Source organism: Maniola jurtina, chromosome 8, assembly GCF_905333055.1.
Source record: "Maniola jurtina chromosome 8, ilManJurt1.1, whole genome shotgun sequence".
Classification (NCBI taxonomy): domain Eukaryota; kingdom Metazoa; phylum Arthropoda; class Insecta; order Lepidoptera; family Nymphalidae; genus Maniola; species Maniola jurtina.
Window position 1 is genome coordinate 82927 of NC_060036.1, and position 16134 is coordinate 99060.

A 16134-nucleotide genomic window follows, 5' to 3' on the forward strand; every position below is an offset into this window, starting at 1 on the left:
ACGAATAAATAAATACATGAATCTTTGTTTTCAATAATTTCGTTGTACCTACACAACGTATGGAATTTATTTCAACGTATGGAATTAATTTCCAAATTCGTTCAGTAGTTTCAGAGATTACTTCCTACAAACAAACTTACAAACTTTATCGCTTTATAATAATACTAAGACGTATAGATTACGTTTTAGATTTTTCACGACACTCTTCTGGTGTTGTGACCTGTGTCCCTCGCGCATGTTATCAGTTGAAAATATTTTAACATGCTTCTCTGAGTGATATGATGGCTACGCTAGGGTATACACTACAGTAGGTAGAGGTGAGGAAAAACTTATGATTTTTAGTTCACTTTTGCAATCTTGATTTTTTTTCGTAGTCTTTTCACGTCGTGGACACACGTCATATCTACGAGACATCTAGGTACCTGACTCGCTGTATCGCTTCAACGTGCGAACATTAAAATTAGAAAAATGAGCGCGAAAAAGTATTGTGAAGTGTTAAAGTAGGCCCCCGTAGGTGAGAGTGCGGGGAGTGGTCGGTGCGGGTGCCCGGATGCGCGTCCGCGCGCGCGATGGCGGCGCGCCGCCTCGTGCTCAACGGGCTCACGGCGGAGGTGTCGGGCGCTGCGGGCGCTGCGGGCGACGCGGGCGCCGCGGGCGCGGCGGGCGCGTCGCCCGAGTTCTACCACGAGCTGGAGCTGTACCGGCAGCTGCTGGCGCTGCCCGAGGCGCCGCGCCGCAGCCGCACGCCCGACCCGCCGCCGCCGCGCAGCAGGCACGGTGCGTACTGCGTAGGTGAGGGTGCGGGGAGTGGTCGGTGCGGGTGCCCGGATGCGCGTCCGCGCGCGCGATGGCGGCGCGCCGCCTCGTGCTCAACGGGCTCACGGCGGAGGTGTCGGGCGCTGCGGGCGACGCGGGCGCCGCGGGCGCGTCGTCCGAGTTCTACCACGAGCTGGAGCTGTACCGGCAGCTGCTGGCGCTGCCCGAGGCGCCGCGCCGCAGCCGCACGCCCGACCCGCCGCCGCCGCGCAGCAGGCACGGTGCGTACTGCGTAGGTGAGGGTGCGGGGAGTGGTCGGTGCGGGTGCCCGAATGCGCGTCCGCGCGCGCGATGGCGGCGCGCCGCCTCGTGCTCAACGGGCTCACGGCGGAGGTGTCGGGCGCTGCGGGCGCTGCGGGCGACGCGGGCGCCGCGGGCGCGGCGGGCGCGTCGCCCGAGTTCTACCACGAGCTGGAGCTGTACCGGCAGCTGCTGGCGCTGCCCGAGGCGCCGCGCCGCAGCCGCACGCCCGACCCGCCGCCGCCGCGCAGCAGGCACGGTGCGTACTGCGTAGGTGAGGGTGCGGGGAGTGGTCGGTGCGGGTGCCCGGATGCGCGTCCGCGCGCGCGATGGCGGCGCGCCGCCTCGTGCTCAACGGGCTCACGGCGGAGGTGTCGGGCGCTGCGGGCGCTGCGGGCGACGCGGGCGCCGCGGGCGCGGCGGGCGCGTCGCCCGAGTTCTACCACGAGCTGGAGCTGTACCGGCAGCTGCTGGCGCTGCCCGAGGCGCCGCGCCGCAGCCGCACGCCCGACCCGCCGCCGCCGCGCAGCAGGCACGGTGCGTACTGCGTAGGTGAGGGTGCGGGGAGTGGTCGGTGCGAGTGCCCGGATGTGCGTCCGCGCGCGCGATGGCGGCGCGCCGCCTCGTGTATTTTTTACAGTGTATTTTTTTAGTTAAGTGAATTGATAATTTAAAATGGTTAGCAAACTTAAAATTAACAGCGCACGTGAATTTTACTTATTTTTGAAGACCCTTTATATAATTAATACATAATTCCTAAGAAATACATGATATAGATAATCCCAATCGAGCAGCGCTTCGTCACCAGTGAGCCTTCTAACGCGACGGTCCACCGAATCCAATGCGTCAACCTGGTACTACTCATTCGTGATCATATTTTCAAAATACTGTTTCCATACAAAAGTGGAACTGCCCCCAGATGTACGCAACCTCTCTCGCGTGTATTATTTCTTATTTCTCGGATGGGTTGTGAGTCGTTGGACCGGTCGTTAGTCTGCTGCGGTCGCTACAGTACATATGTACAGCGGGTGTGTGTGTGCGCAGAGGCGGGCGCGCGGCGCTGCCGCACGCCGGCGCCGCGCGGCGCGGCCGCCACGCTGCCGGCGCGCGGCGCGGCCGCCACGCTGCCGGCGCGCGCCGCGCACGCCGCGCACGCCGCGCACGCGCTGCGCGCCGTCTCCAGGCCGGCCCGGGTGAGTGCTCTATACTCTTATTTATATCCAAATATTGAACAATATAATATCGTCCTGAAAATACGCTATGTGGAAAATCATAAATTTTCGGGAGACTCATTGATATTGACTGTCAAGTTTTCTTTTTGTGACCTGTCATTTGTGTTTTGGGGCGCAATAGAGTATAATATATACATACATACGTAATTTGTAAGTATAGGTTTTAACTTGATATAACCTTCGATTTTAATTCGAAATAACTGTTTAATCTAAATAGGTACCTTTCGCGAACCGAATGGCCAGGACCCCACGCACGCTACAGGCGTTCAAGATATTTCAAATTTATCACATGTTATAATGTGCTTTTGGGAATATTTAATTCGAGATAGCGTGTTGTAATTTCCTCTCTAAGTGCCTGTGACGTCACGTGGCGGGATATTACGTCACCTTTTCTAATTTATGCTGAAATAATGTAAAAGATCTTATCCAGAGCCATTCTTACTTTATGCTGAAATAATGTAAAATGCATCCATTTCTTTTTCTAAACTACTGACTACTGACTGACTGAATACTATGTTCAAGAGGCAACACGATTGTTGGTAACTACTTACTGACCTATATTAATATTTTTATTCTGGTGGAATTTTATTGCAAATAGTGCAAAACCAATTACTTCAGTCAACTTTGACATTACAAAATATAACCTCGGATTTAAAAAAAACTGTTGCGTGTAATATTTTTCAACCAATTTGTATAAAATTGAGGCTTCAGTAAGCATTCATCTCGTCACAAAGAACACTTAATTAAGGAGTTTCTAACATTGCCATTTTCAATTATTGTAATATTATGTGGAGTCCAGTGTAGTAATTAGGGAAACAAAAGCAAGACATTTGGAAACGTGAAAAATTTCCACAACAGTAGATAGTACCTACGTAGTGTGGCGCAAACAAAGGCGAGGAAATGAAAAGTTGATGAGCTCTGCGGCTCCACCACCACCTGCCGACTGTGCTCACAGCTGCGGCCTGCTGGCCTGCTGGCCTGCTGGCCTCGGTGTTGCGTGTGCTCTACTGCACACCCACACCAGCAATATCATATCTATGAGGTACGGCCGATAGGCGCAGATGCGGCTCACTGCCTGCACTGACGCACCTACATGCTGTGTGTCACATACAAGTTCTAGTACCAACTTTAAAAAAAACTTGGTTTTTTCATTATTTGTTGTCATAGCTGCAATAAAAATGCACACTCTATAAATTTTTTAACTCTCTACCTATTGTGGTTCATGAGATATAGCCCGCTGACAGACAGACGGACAGAGATACAAACAAACTACGGAAGCTTATTAATAGGGTCCGTCGGCACGCTGCAATTAGGGATAAACTTTTATGTTTATGTAACAGGCCGCGAGGGCAAGATGAGTATTATTTCCACTGCTTTGGCGTTGTCGACTTTTTAGAGAGATTTTAAGCTGAGTGGCTTCAAACATCTGAGAAATCATGACAATAATTTTACTGGCAGCAAGTTGCTACCCTGTGGACTAGGTCTCCGTAATGCATACCGCGATAGTGGCAGAGGAAAGTACCTAAGTATTGTTTGATGAGTGAGAAAAAGTGCAAAGTTCCCGGGTTTGGAGTCGAGGAGCTCCCGGCGGGCGGCGCGCCTCATCGCAAACAGCTTTAAACACCATTCGCTGTTTCACGGCGAGCGGGCGGCGTTTACTGCGAGCTTTATAATAATACGAAGTGAAAATTATTTGACGATTTATTGCCTCAATTTTGGCGCTACATTCATTATTCTGAGTAGAGATAGAGTGAAGCTACGACTGTGCCACAACCAGAAATATTCATTGAGTATTTTTATTGCTCATGTTAATATTCGGTTGGAAAGCCTTTGTTAGTGGGCGTCTACTGTCTACGTTACAACATCTCCCTGCATGAAGGTGAAATCACGGGTTTCTAGATCCAGCGAGACCTTTTATTGATATATAGGTCAAAAAGAAGGAGAATAATGATTTGATGATGTGTTGAAAGTAGAGGAGACCACCGTGTTCCTGGGGATAACTTTAGATGCAAAGCTTCAATGGAACGCCCATATATCAACACTTGCTGGCAAACTCAGCTCTGCTGCTTACGCTGTTAGAAAGATTCGACAGATAATTGATGTGGAAATTGCAAAAATTGTATATTTTGCCTATTTTCACAGTATTATCTCTTACGGAATCTTACTATGGGGTAAAGCGGCAGATATTGGAAAAATTTTCGTGTTACAAAAAAGGGCAATACGCGCAATCTATAATTTAAAACCGCGCGATTCCCTACGAGAGAAATTTAAGGAAATAGGTATTCTTACAGTAGCTTCTCAATATATTTACACTAATATAACTTTTGTACGACAAAACATTCTTAGTTACAAAAAAATCGGTGATTTCCACGACCGGCAAACTAGAAACCGTAATAGGCTCGCATATCCTACGCTCCGCCTCAGGAAAGTGGGAAAGTCATTTGTGGCAATGAGTGTAATATTTTATAATAAAATTCCACAATCAATTTTAGGCTTGCCTTTACACAAGTTTAAAAAATCTGTTAAAAGTATGCTCCTGAAAAAAGCTTATTATACAATCAAAGATTATGTAAATGACAAAAAAGCTTGGATTTGACTCGCTCCAGCAATACACGGCGCTGCAATTGCTTGTATACAGTATGGCATATTATTGTAAATTGTACATTTGAAAAGAGCAACCGCCGAGTTTCTTGCTGGTTCTTCTCGGTAGGGGCGGCATTCCAAACCTGTGGTAGATTATTTTGACGATTCAAAAGCACTAGTAAAAGTTTAATTGAATAAAAATAATTTGAATTTGAATTAGAATTTGAATAATATAAACGGGTAGAATGACTGACTGACTAACAAGTCAGTCATTCCACCCTTTTATATATTTCTTACCTATATATAATATATATTGATAATGATCGTTTACTTGAATCAGTAAAGTTGTACATACGGTAAAAAGTTGAAATAAAATTTGCTCGTACTATCGAGCATTGCTTGCTACAGCTACGCTCTACAGCTGCTACAGAGTTGCTACGTGTGTAGCAGCGCTACATTTGTAGCAGTGCTACGTGTGTAGCAGTGCTAAGTGTGCGTTCGTTATATATTTGAACGTCTTATATCTATATCTATACTAATAAATAAAATTGGAGTGTCTGTCTGTAATTTCGAAATAACTACCTCATATTAAGCTCATATGGTTATTTGAACGATACCATAACTGAATCACACGTTTTTAAAATTTTTGTCTGTCTGTCTGTCTGTCTGTCTGTCTGTCTGTCTGTCTGTCTGTTTGAAAAGGCTAATCTTTGGAACGGCTGAACCGATTTTGACGGGACTTTCACAGGCAAGTAGAGGATTGACCAGGGCGTAAAATAGGCTACTTTTTTAACCGACTTTCAAAAAGGAAGTTGTGTTTTTCTACCTATGTACACCGAAATCTCCGAGATTTCTGAACCGATTTGCGTCATTTCTTTTTTAATCGATAGAGGAACTTTGCGACATTGTTTCATAAAAAATTTGGAGTCCAACTCCTCAATCCTGATGCTGCAGGGGATCTGACCAATCCACGCGGGCGAAGCTGCGGGCATCAGCTAGTTGACAATATGGATTTGTGACTAATTTTGTCTCAACACACTCTAAACTAAATATTTGATAGTGTTGAACAAGGAGTGTACTTTGTAGTGTTTAGACAGGGAGCGACATAAAAGGGATAGCAATACATGAATAAATGTCACTTTAGTTAGAGATTGTGTATAACAGAATTAGCATCGTTATGTGCATTAGTATTGGTATGATTTTATTATAGTTTACAAAAATCTTTAGCAATCATAATTTTTTTATTACGTAATAGTCCATACCAATTTTGGCTGATAATCTAGAAATATTTAAACAAGTGTAAATTAAAAATTTATAACACCCCCGACGATCCAAAGTATTTGAGTTTTCCAAAACATTATTTTCAAATAAATAATTATGTATTTAGGCAACGTCCATCTTGACAGCTTGACATTTGTCAATTGACATAATATTATGAACCTAACGGTTATCTAACCTTCTTTTCTACAAGAAAACTAGAAAAGAGCTGATAACTCTTAAACGGCTGAACCAATTTTTTTAGATTATAGCTAAGAACACTCTCGATCAAGCCACCTTTCAAACAAAAAAAACTAAATTAAAATCGGTTCATTCGTTTAGGCGTTACGATGCCACAGACAGATACACAGATACATAGACACACAGATACACAGATACACACGTCAAACTTATAACATCCCTCTTTTTGGGTCGGGGGTTAAAAAGCAATTATCTTTTTTTAATTACATACAAGTTACATACCAGCGCTTGACTAGAGTTGAACCTGCTGGCAAGTGATGAGTCCAATGAGACTAGTGATTTTAGAACTTGAATAAGTTATAAAGTCGGTCATGTCCGTGAACACAGAACGTAGCTGACGCACAATATGAATATCAGAGTAATTAAATAAAATAACAAGTGTAAATTAAAAATTTGTAACACCCCCGACAAGTGAAGGTTATAGTAACTAGAAAGGAGCTGATAACTTTCAAACGGCTGAATTGATTTTTTTGGATTATAGCTAAGAATTAAAATCGGTTCATTAGTTTAGGAGCTATGATGCCACAGACAGATACACAGATACACACGTCAAGCTTATAACACCCCTCTTTTTGGGTCGGGGGTTAAAAAACACAACTGCCCAGCCAAAAATTCGAACTAAAAATATTCACATTTGAAAATCGCGCCATACAGCCATCATATTGAATTTTTTTGATATACCATACTACATTCAAGTCTGTTCAAGCATTTAGAAGTTATGTCGGAATAAAGAAATGAACATATCTAAATACTTCTTGTTTTAAGTAGCCGTGTAAAAAGAACCTCTCTTCGTAGCGTCGAGTAAAGATAGAGAGAATGTTAAAATCATCGTCGGTTCTAGCACTCGGAACTCATGTTTCGCGATACGTTCACAAGCTTTTTATACACGACACAGGACGAGAGGATGAGCCGAAAAACTCGAATACAGATAAAAGATACAAACATCAAACGTAGTTTAATAGGCTAGAGCTCTCTGCGAACTGGCAAAAAGCAGTAACACTGGAGCGAATGTTGCTGTCGTTTGTGACGGGTTCAAATCATTTTTATTGGCGCAAATAACAGGTTTTATTTTAGTTTATCAGTTAAACACCTTTATGATACATTCTGACGGCGAGGAAACTAATTGTCTTCCCGGTCACTAACTCAGTTATCGGCACTTACCTATATTGTGTCCCAGGAATTTGAAAAGTAAGTAAAAGGTGCAAAAATAATGAACTGCAAGAGTTTTGGTCTTTGTGTGGCGGGAGACTTCGGCCGTGGCTAGTTACCCTACCGTCATTTATGTGCTACCAATCGAAATAGTGTTCTAGTAAATATCTTGTAATCAATAAATTAACGAGCTCTCAAAGTTTACACCATCACGAGAAGGGTTCAATCAAAGAGTTCTTCATCCAACGATCAATATAATTTGACCATTAATAATAATAATAATTAGTTCAGTTAAGAACATGAAAGATCGTATCAACTCGGATAAGTAAAGTTCACAAGCATCGCAAGGTGAAGCGAAGAGCCCTCCTCGTGGCGAGTCCGCGGGCGCGCGCCTTTGTGGTTCCCGCCCGGCGCCCGGCGCCCGGCCGGCGCCCGGCGGTAGCTAGGCAGTAGTACAGCTGTACAACATTGTTTGCAACTCTCCTGTGTAGCTGACCGCCGCCAGCTTCGCGGCTAATAAGCAAATGGCTTCGTCTTTGTGCACTGTGACCGCACTTTCTTACAAGTCGCCGTAAAGGAAGTCGGCTCCAGCGGAAAAGGTCTTTGGGAAGCTTTCGATCACTTTACTGTCAGAGGATAGTGAAGTATACATATATTTAGCAGTATACATACTCGTGATACTGATCCTAAGCCTAGAACTGCGAGTGATGCGGAATTTGTGATGATGATGCTATCTAATTAATATTTTTGCAATAAACCATGCCTTTCTAAATTACAGATTCACTTGACGATGGGAAACTACCTTGACATGATGCGCCCTAAAGTTGTTGATAAGCAAAGAAAGAGTAGAGTACGCAAATTAGTCAGTAGCTAATAAAATTAAATCTCAATTGCTGCATGCGTGTAATATTTCAAAAGCACAGTTGCGCGTTTAAGGCACCTATTAGTAGCTATTTGTAAAATAATATTTACTTAAAGTACAAAGTTGAAGAACAGCTCTGCGTGGAGGTTTGATTTTAAAAAGTTTCTACAAAACTATAACTTGATTTGTGCAATGCCTCTGTAGTTATTTTTTGCCAGGAGGTACCTTAAGTGTAGTAAGTTTGTAATTTTGGTTTCTAATCGGACGCCGTTTCGACTCGAAATCAAAAAATGTTGATTTCAATTTTCGTATAGGGCATGTGGTGTGGGTTCTTTATAGCTCATGTGAAGATTGCACCGCAGGTTCGGCAAGCAGCTTCTACTGAGAAAGCGTGCAAAAAATTCAGTGAGCTGAAGCAGTAAGCAAGTCAAGAAAAGTTATCCCTCGAACTCCTCAACTCCTCAGTTCTCTGCGAGTGAGTGGCCGGTGTTCCTCCCCATCTCCCCCCCCCCCCTGTCGTGCAGCGAGCTAGTTAGGTGGGAGCGCGTCGTGAATATTCATCGCTCGCCAGTGCTCTTATGATTTTTAACGGAGACCGCGCTCGCCGGGTCAAAGGACGCCGAGATAACTTTGTAATTATTACTCTACTTAGTGCGGAGTGCGGGCGCCACTGGGTATTAGCACTGTCGTCTTACATCTTCTGCTACAGTTTTTTATCAAACTAACAAGTATCTGTATAAATACATTCGGTCATAGTAACCACGTTGGCGGAGTGCGGAGGCGGATTAGCAGACTTCATACACCTTTGGGGACTCTCAGGCATGCAGGTTTCCTCACGATGTTTTCCTTCACCGTTAAAGCAGGTGATATTTAATCGCTTAAAACTCTTATAACTCAGAAAACTTAAAAGTTCTGGGATCGAACCCCCGACATGCTACCGTAGCGCATAGTCCTCAAACAAATAACACAATGTGAAGGAAAACTGCGATACGTTTTGTTATAGACCTTGGCACAATGTAATGAGCTCGTGGAGCGAGGCGCGGGGTGCACTGCGGAAGGAGCTCATGTTGCGTGAAGCGCGTTAAGTAGCTTTTATTCATGAAATTAGTTATTGTTATCAGCCTCAGTAGGCGAAATAAATTACGAAAAGTCGGCGGTTCAAATCCCACCCGTTGCACTATTGTCGTATCTACTCCTAGCACAAGCTTTACGCTTAGTTGGAAGGGAAAGGGGAATATCAATAATCTTAAAACGAATTGTAGCTAAAGCGCAGCGGCCGCCCGGGAGCGAACTGTGTCCTCTAAAGCCTTCGACAATTGGTGTTGGCGCTTGCTGCTATTGCTCCTTCCAACTATAATCCTATTAGTAGTATGTTTCTGTAAAATTAACCTTGTTACACTTTCTAAAATGTTAGACTAGCCGATACCCACGACTTCATCTGCTCATCTGCCTGCGTTGAGGTTTTCAAAAATTCTGTGCTCTTTGATTTTCCAAGACGAAAAGTAGCCTATGTCATTTTCCAAGTCTTCAACTATACCCATGCAAAAATCATGTCGATTCCGTGCTCCGTTTGACGTGTTCGAGAGACAGACAAACACACACGCATTATGATATAGATAGTGAGGTAGTGATGTTCGTTACCTGAGTCATTACTTCTAGATCAGCTAGTTGCGATCAGTCAACGCTTAGCGGCGCAGCACTAACTACCCGCGTGGCTGTTCCGGCGTCATCGGCAGTGTCCCCCGCAGCCGCTGTGACGTCACCTGCTGCACTGCACGCAGTGTATCACGACTCGAGCTTATACGTGAGCTTCCTCGAGGGACGCGTTTAAAGAGATCGCCGAAGCGAACTTTGCAGACGAGTAGAAAGTTGAAACCAACGATACGCACTACGCACTAGATCGGCTGCTCCGAACTAGAGTGTCAATGCGAGTTGTCGTCTCCGCCGTCGTCCCTACTCCCTGCGCCGCGAGCTGTTCTCTCTATTGCCGGCAACATCGGTTCAGCGGTGAAGCCGTCAGAAGATAACAGATAGGCAAAGTTGTATTAATATAAGCATAGTAATATTAATTTAACACAAGTGTAAATTAAAAATTTATGAAACCCCCGACAAATGAAGGTTACAGTAACTAGAAAAGAGCTGATAACTTTCTAACGACTGAACCGATTTTCTTGTGTATAGCCTATTATAGCTAAGAACACTCGATCAAGCCACCTTTCAAACAAAAAAAACTAAATTAAAATCGGTTCATTAGTTTAGGAGCTACGATGCACAGACAGATACACAGATACATACATACACACGTCAAACTTATAACACCCCTCTTTTTGGGTCGGGGGTTAAAAGCGCGTTGTTCAGTGAAAGCTTATACCCGAAACAAAAGTCTTAAAGTCGAGAACCTTCTACAATCTACAGCAATGTTCGATATGTGTCACATACCCGAACGTACTTGTATGGCATTACAAGACATCGGGCGTGGGTATCCATCTGTTACAACGCCGCCGCGCCGCTGCCGTGGGAAGCTGGACGTAGGTACCTATCTCCTTCCCAATTCGTTTTATTGAAAACAGTAAATATAGGAAAATGTACATTTTTCTTCGCCTGTACTTACTTGTTACAATCAGTGTACACAACCGACTTCAAAAAGGAAAAATTCTCAATTCATTTTTTTCATTTACTAAATCGATGGCACATAAAAACGGTAACCAAACTAAACTTAATATTTAAATTATGAATGTAATAATCTCAACACAAATGTGCTAAACTAAAATATGTGATATTCGGCAAGTTTGCGAGTGTGTAGGAGTTTGATGTTATATGTAATTTGGAATGTAGTAGGTCTAAGTTTCATGAACCGCTTTCACGCAAACTATGTTTACACACAAGCCGGGCTCGCGCGCCGCAAGCGACGAGGCGCCCCCTGTGGCTCAGTGGGGAGCGATGTGGTCTTGAAAGAAGGAGGATTTGTGTTCGGATCATTTTAGAAATTCATAATTTCTTGTAAGAGCCTGCTGGCAAAGTTGTACAACCGAGCGATTAATTATTCCGGTACGACCCGCGCAGATATGGGCTAGGGATAGGTATTGGTTTAATATAAGCTACCATACCAGGAAACGACCCTTTCCAGGCTAATCCGATTCCATCTTAGACTGTATCATCACTTACCACCGGGTGAGATTACAGTCAAAGGCTTGGCATCGAAAAAAAGGCGGTAAAGTTGGCCACTTTACTTTACAATACATTCCTACATTTTAAAGAAAATAAAGTTTCAGTGTCCTTCACGATTAAAAAAATCGCGTCAATATCAGATAAATCAGCGTTTTATGAAATATGCAGTGAATTGAAAATCTTTTTAGAGTCGGTTAACAACTAGACATTTTTAGAAAGGTAGGCATTCTTAGGAACGGCAGTTATTTTAAATTGAAATAAGCAATGTTGGGTACCTGAATTAGGGCTAATTTCGGATCCAATATAACATCTTAAAATACAGTTCTCTAGTAAGCAATTAGCCGTTGAGTCGATGCAAACAGCCCCGTACTGATCGAGGATATACTTTAGTGTGTTGTGCAGTTAGCTAACAATACATTCCCGTGGCTGGCTTCATCTGCGACTAGTGTTCCTTTGCTGGACAATATCTATTCGAAGATTTGGGCGTGACATTTATAGTTTGTTTATATTCAGGTAAGTAGTTAGTTACGTAACTAACGTTATCTTTAACACGTTTAATTCATAGTATCTAATCGTGTTTAAATTGTGTCTCACTAACAACTCTACCATAGGGATGCGACGGAGTCAAATATGAAACATTGTATGATGTCTCGTAATTGTACCTATTGTTATGTTTAAATGAACCTGGGCTAAGTTTAGATCTAATAAGTATTAGTATTATTATGCTAGTTGCTTAATTCAAATATCATTGTTAATAATTCAAATTTCGAACGGTTTTCAAAACAAAGCACGTTCTCAAACAGTACGAAATGGGTCGCAGGGCAAGGAGCACTCAGCATGGCATGAAAGGTCCACGAATCAATATTGGCGGTAATCTGCTCCAACATGCCCGGCAATGGATGCCCGTCGACGGTTGTCAATTAAGTGCGGCTTCAAAGGCTCTATTGTGAATACCTACTGAGAGGGGAGCGGAGCGGAGCGGGGGCGCGGGGAGACCATTCACACGACAATAATGCCACTTGCGGTGACGCGGAGTGGAATAACTGGGGAGTGTCAATGTTTAGCCTTGACTGCCTGTGGGCTGCAGATACATACATACATACGAGTTATACAATATAGTTGTAACATCTGTTACAAAACTGAATTTAGTTAAATAAGTAGATACTTACCTGAATAGTGAATACTTATTCGTAAGAAAAGTTGTACAGTTACCTTTTACAGACCGTGTATATTTCCTCTGTATATATTTCTAAACATTTGTAAAAGTTTATTAGAATAAAAACATACTCCATTCTATTCTACACAATGTTAGACGCCCCTATCTAGCCTGTTTTGTCGGCATACCCATGTTGGTATCACAATATTTTTGTAAAATCAAGGATAGAATGAAAAACGACAAAAATGCTTCAAATTATTATTACTATCTATGAGGCAGCGTTGCGCTTTATTATGTTAAACGACTATTCAAATGCTTTTTGTTTTTAAATTAGTGTAGTAAAATTAAAATGAAAACGATCATTTTGAAGCTCGTGTGGTAATGATATATGACGTCACGCGTCACGCGGCTGAGGAAGATAAACGAGCCGCCGCGCTGTGATGAGCCGCGTACCGCACACGTACCGTAATGACAGTAATGCATGCCGCGTGTGGCGACACTTGCGGTTCGCGCTCACGCTCATATTAATACTACGTGACAGAGGTGGTCGCAGGCGCAGCGGTCGCAGGGCACGCAGTGCTGGCACCGAGGGTCGCGGATTCACATCGCGAGCGTAGCCCGTTAGCAGTCTAACTTCCGTATTCCTCGAGCATAATATAAGGGACGAGGCCTATGCCCAGCAGTGGGGGAATATAGTAGGCCACTGTCATAATGAGTAATGCGCACAGAATCAACCTCTAATAAACTCTAATAGCGTCAGGAGCCGCTCAAACCGTAACGTTCTAATGAGGTAGGCACTCACAGCGAACGCGAGGCGATTAGCGATAACTAGCGCGGATTAATTAGCGGGATGCGACTGTCGAGCCACTGATAACCGCCGATAGCCGACAACAGGACGGCAGGATGATATACTATCATGGTTTATTATGATGTAAGGTATCCTCATTTGCAGTTATTAAGATTTATTTGGGTACAGAATATTTTTGGACATCTTGCATTCTTGTTTTGTTAGTCTATTTTTATAGAATAAACACAATCAATTTTATCGGGAAAAACCGGACAAGTGTGAGTCAGACTCGCGCAGCGAGGGTTCCGTTCTCGGGTATTTTTTCCAACATTTTGCACGATGAATCAAAGTTCTATTGTTGTGTAAGTTGGGTCTATTCTGCATAAGTTTGTCCAATGTTTAGAAGTGCAAAAAAACAGATACAAACTACTGAAAAGTAGGTTATCACTTTCGCCTGGCAGTGCAGGTGTGGGCGACCTGGCTGCAGCTGACAGCGAGGGCGAGGCTGAGTGATTTACGAGCGAGGAGCTGTGTGTGTGTGTGTGTGTGTGTGTGATACGGCACGCGCGAGCTGTTGGCGTGAATATCATGAATATCGCGCCGCGGTAGCCGACCGGTGTTTTATAAATGATTTTTAAGAAAAACATTTCCGAAGCTTGCAGCAGGGCAGCAAAAATTTCATAACGTTCGAAATTTTTGCCAGGAAATACTTTATGAGTATTCTGTTTTCCGGTCATGGAAGGATTTAACACTACACGTTTTGGTGATTTGTGAAGGCTATTTCGCCTTTCGCTTGGTTTAGATAAAAGTTGTCAGTGCATTAGAAATCTGTATCAGATTCAATCAGAGTGTTTTTATTTAGAAGCCCTATACAAATTTTTAGTTAACGTGTGTATAACTAAACGTGACAAGCGTTGACGTAACGAATGAGTGCAACATGGTGCAACTGCTCGACATACCAATTCGGCAAAGTGTTTATGTAAAGCGGGTAACACTATACTTTTGAATGTCAGTAATTAAATTGAACTCCTCGGGTGTCACATTTTTAATGAAAAAACTTCATATGAAATAGGTGCATTCTCTATAAATAGATTCTCTAAACAGAGCAAAATTCAATAAGACGCCCCACTTTCAAAGAATACTGTTTTCTAGGAAAAGTTTTCGAAGATATTTCCAACTGCCGAATCCCTCCCTGGCAACACATTGTCTGAGGCGAACGACGCGGCCGGGAGCGGGGCGAGGGGGCTCGGATACGGGACGCAGCGAAATCCTAATACTCGTATGATTATAGTGGAATTATCGTTTGCGCGGAATGGAATCGCGAACGAAAGCCGATATCCGAGATAATACAAACTTTTGTGAATCTTCCGACGAGCTTTCTTACTAATCCTCTGCGGTCCCGGCTGCGCTTGTTTGGCGATGAGCTCGATATAATACTTACTTTATGTTAGCACAAAGCCTCAAATATTACCTACTTATGGACTTACTAGCCGATGCCCGCGACTTCGATTTATGTTTTGAAAGCTCTTCGGAAGCTCTCTGATTTCCCGGGATATAATGAATCCCTCTGGCGTGTGCCAGCTTTCATCGAGAAGGTCCAAGGTTGAGGGTTAAAAAGTAACACGCAGACGGATACATTTTGCATTTATAATATATCATTACGGAGAAAGAGTATCGTCCACTATTTAATTTGAAATTTGAATGTATGCGTTTCTGTGTAATTTGTCACTTAATGGATTTTAGGTTTCCACTTTTCGCACACGATGTCGAGACTCGTGTCCCCTCGTGTGCTGTTGTCTATAACTCGGGTATCACAAAAATAATTGTAGTTAAGTGAAAATAAAAATTACTTGTTTCTTTTCTCTCATAGAATATGTTTCTGACTCGATTTGCCTTATGATTCTTTCGACTTGAAAAGCAAGACCACCAAGAAATCTGAATTTTCGTATATTTATGTGTGTTGTGTTAAGAGTATAAAACGCTTGGTACTTGTAATTAAAGTACAGTAGGTACAATCAGCAAGTGGCAAACGCTAGTACTAATTCGCGGGACAATGTAGTCAGCTCAGTCAAAGCCAATTTGGTGTCGTTTTTTCACATGAGGCATTTGATTCCGCGCCAAGCGCGCCGCTTGCATCGATTCGTTGCACACTTCAATTACAATGTACTTTTAGTGTCAGAGTTATTATTTCTGGTTTTTTCTTGCAATTATTTTTCATTTTATTTAATTTTTTGTAGAAATACTTAGAATGAAATTCAAAGAATACCATTTAAAGTATTTCTGCCACCATTTGGCATTTACTAAACTTCATACCTTCATTGCTGGCTGTTAAACCATTGTTTAAGTTACTTATTCGTTGCATTTATTTGAAAGAAATTTACTTCCACGAAATAAAACAAACTGCGAAGTAAAGAATGCAGGCAATGTATTTGTTGGGAAGAGGCGAGTGTTCCCCGGGGCCGAGGTGGCCGAGCCCCACGATGAATGAAGACAAGTTTTACTAAGTAGGTATAAGATAAGTAGCTGCAGCGGCTAAGCTGTTTACTGAGGACGCTCACGGCCGACTTCGCAGAGCGAGGGTACGAACTTGTGTCACTGGGGATGCCTAGTTAGTTAACTCTTT

At 43.3% G+C, this 16134-nt stretch overlaps 1 protein-coding gene across 1 annotated transcript; it reads left to right on the forward strand.

The window, feature by feature from the left end:
• The first annotated feature begins 552 nt into the window (after positions 1-552).
• On the forward strand, positions 553-1056 carry LOC123867685. The gene is made up of 2 exons (XM_045909865.1): positions 553-798; positions 950-1056. Exons 1-2 carry the CDS (start codon positions 570-572, stop codon positions 1054-1056), a joined length of 336 nt encoding a protein of 111 aa, XP_045765821.1. The 5' UTR covers positions 553-569.
• The last annotated feature ends 15078 nt before the right edge of the window (positions 1057-16134 follow it).

Bases quoted from the DNA above. Each gene is read 5' to 3' on its own strand.
- LOC123867685 (XM_045909865.1), top strand. From the start codon at position 570: ATGGCGGCGCGCCGCCTCGTGCTCAACGGGCTCACGGCGGAGGTGTCG. The intron at 799-949 runs GTGCGGGGAGTG...TTCTACCACGAG, and splicing joins TGCGTACTGCGTAGGTGAGG to CTGGAGCTGTACCGGCAGCT.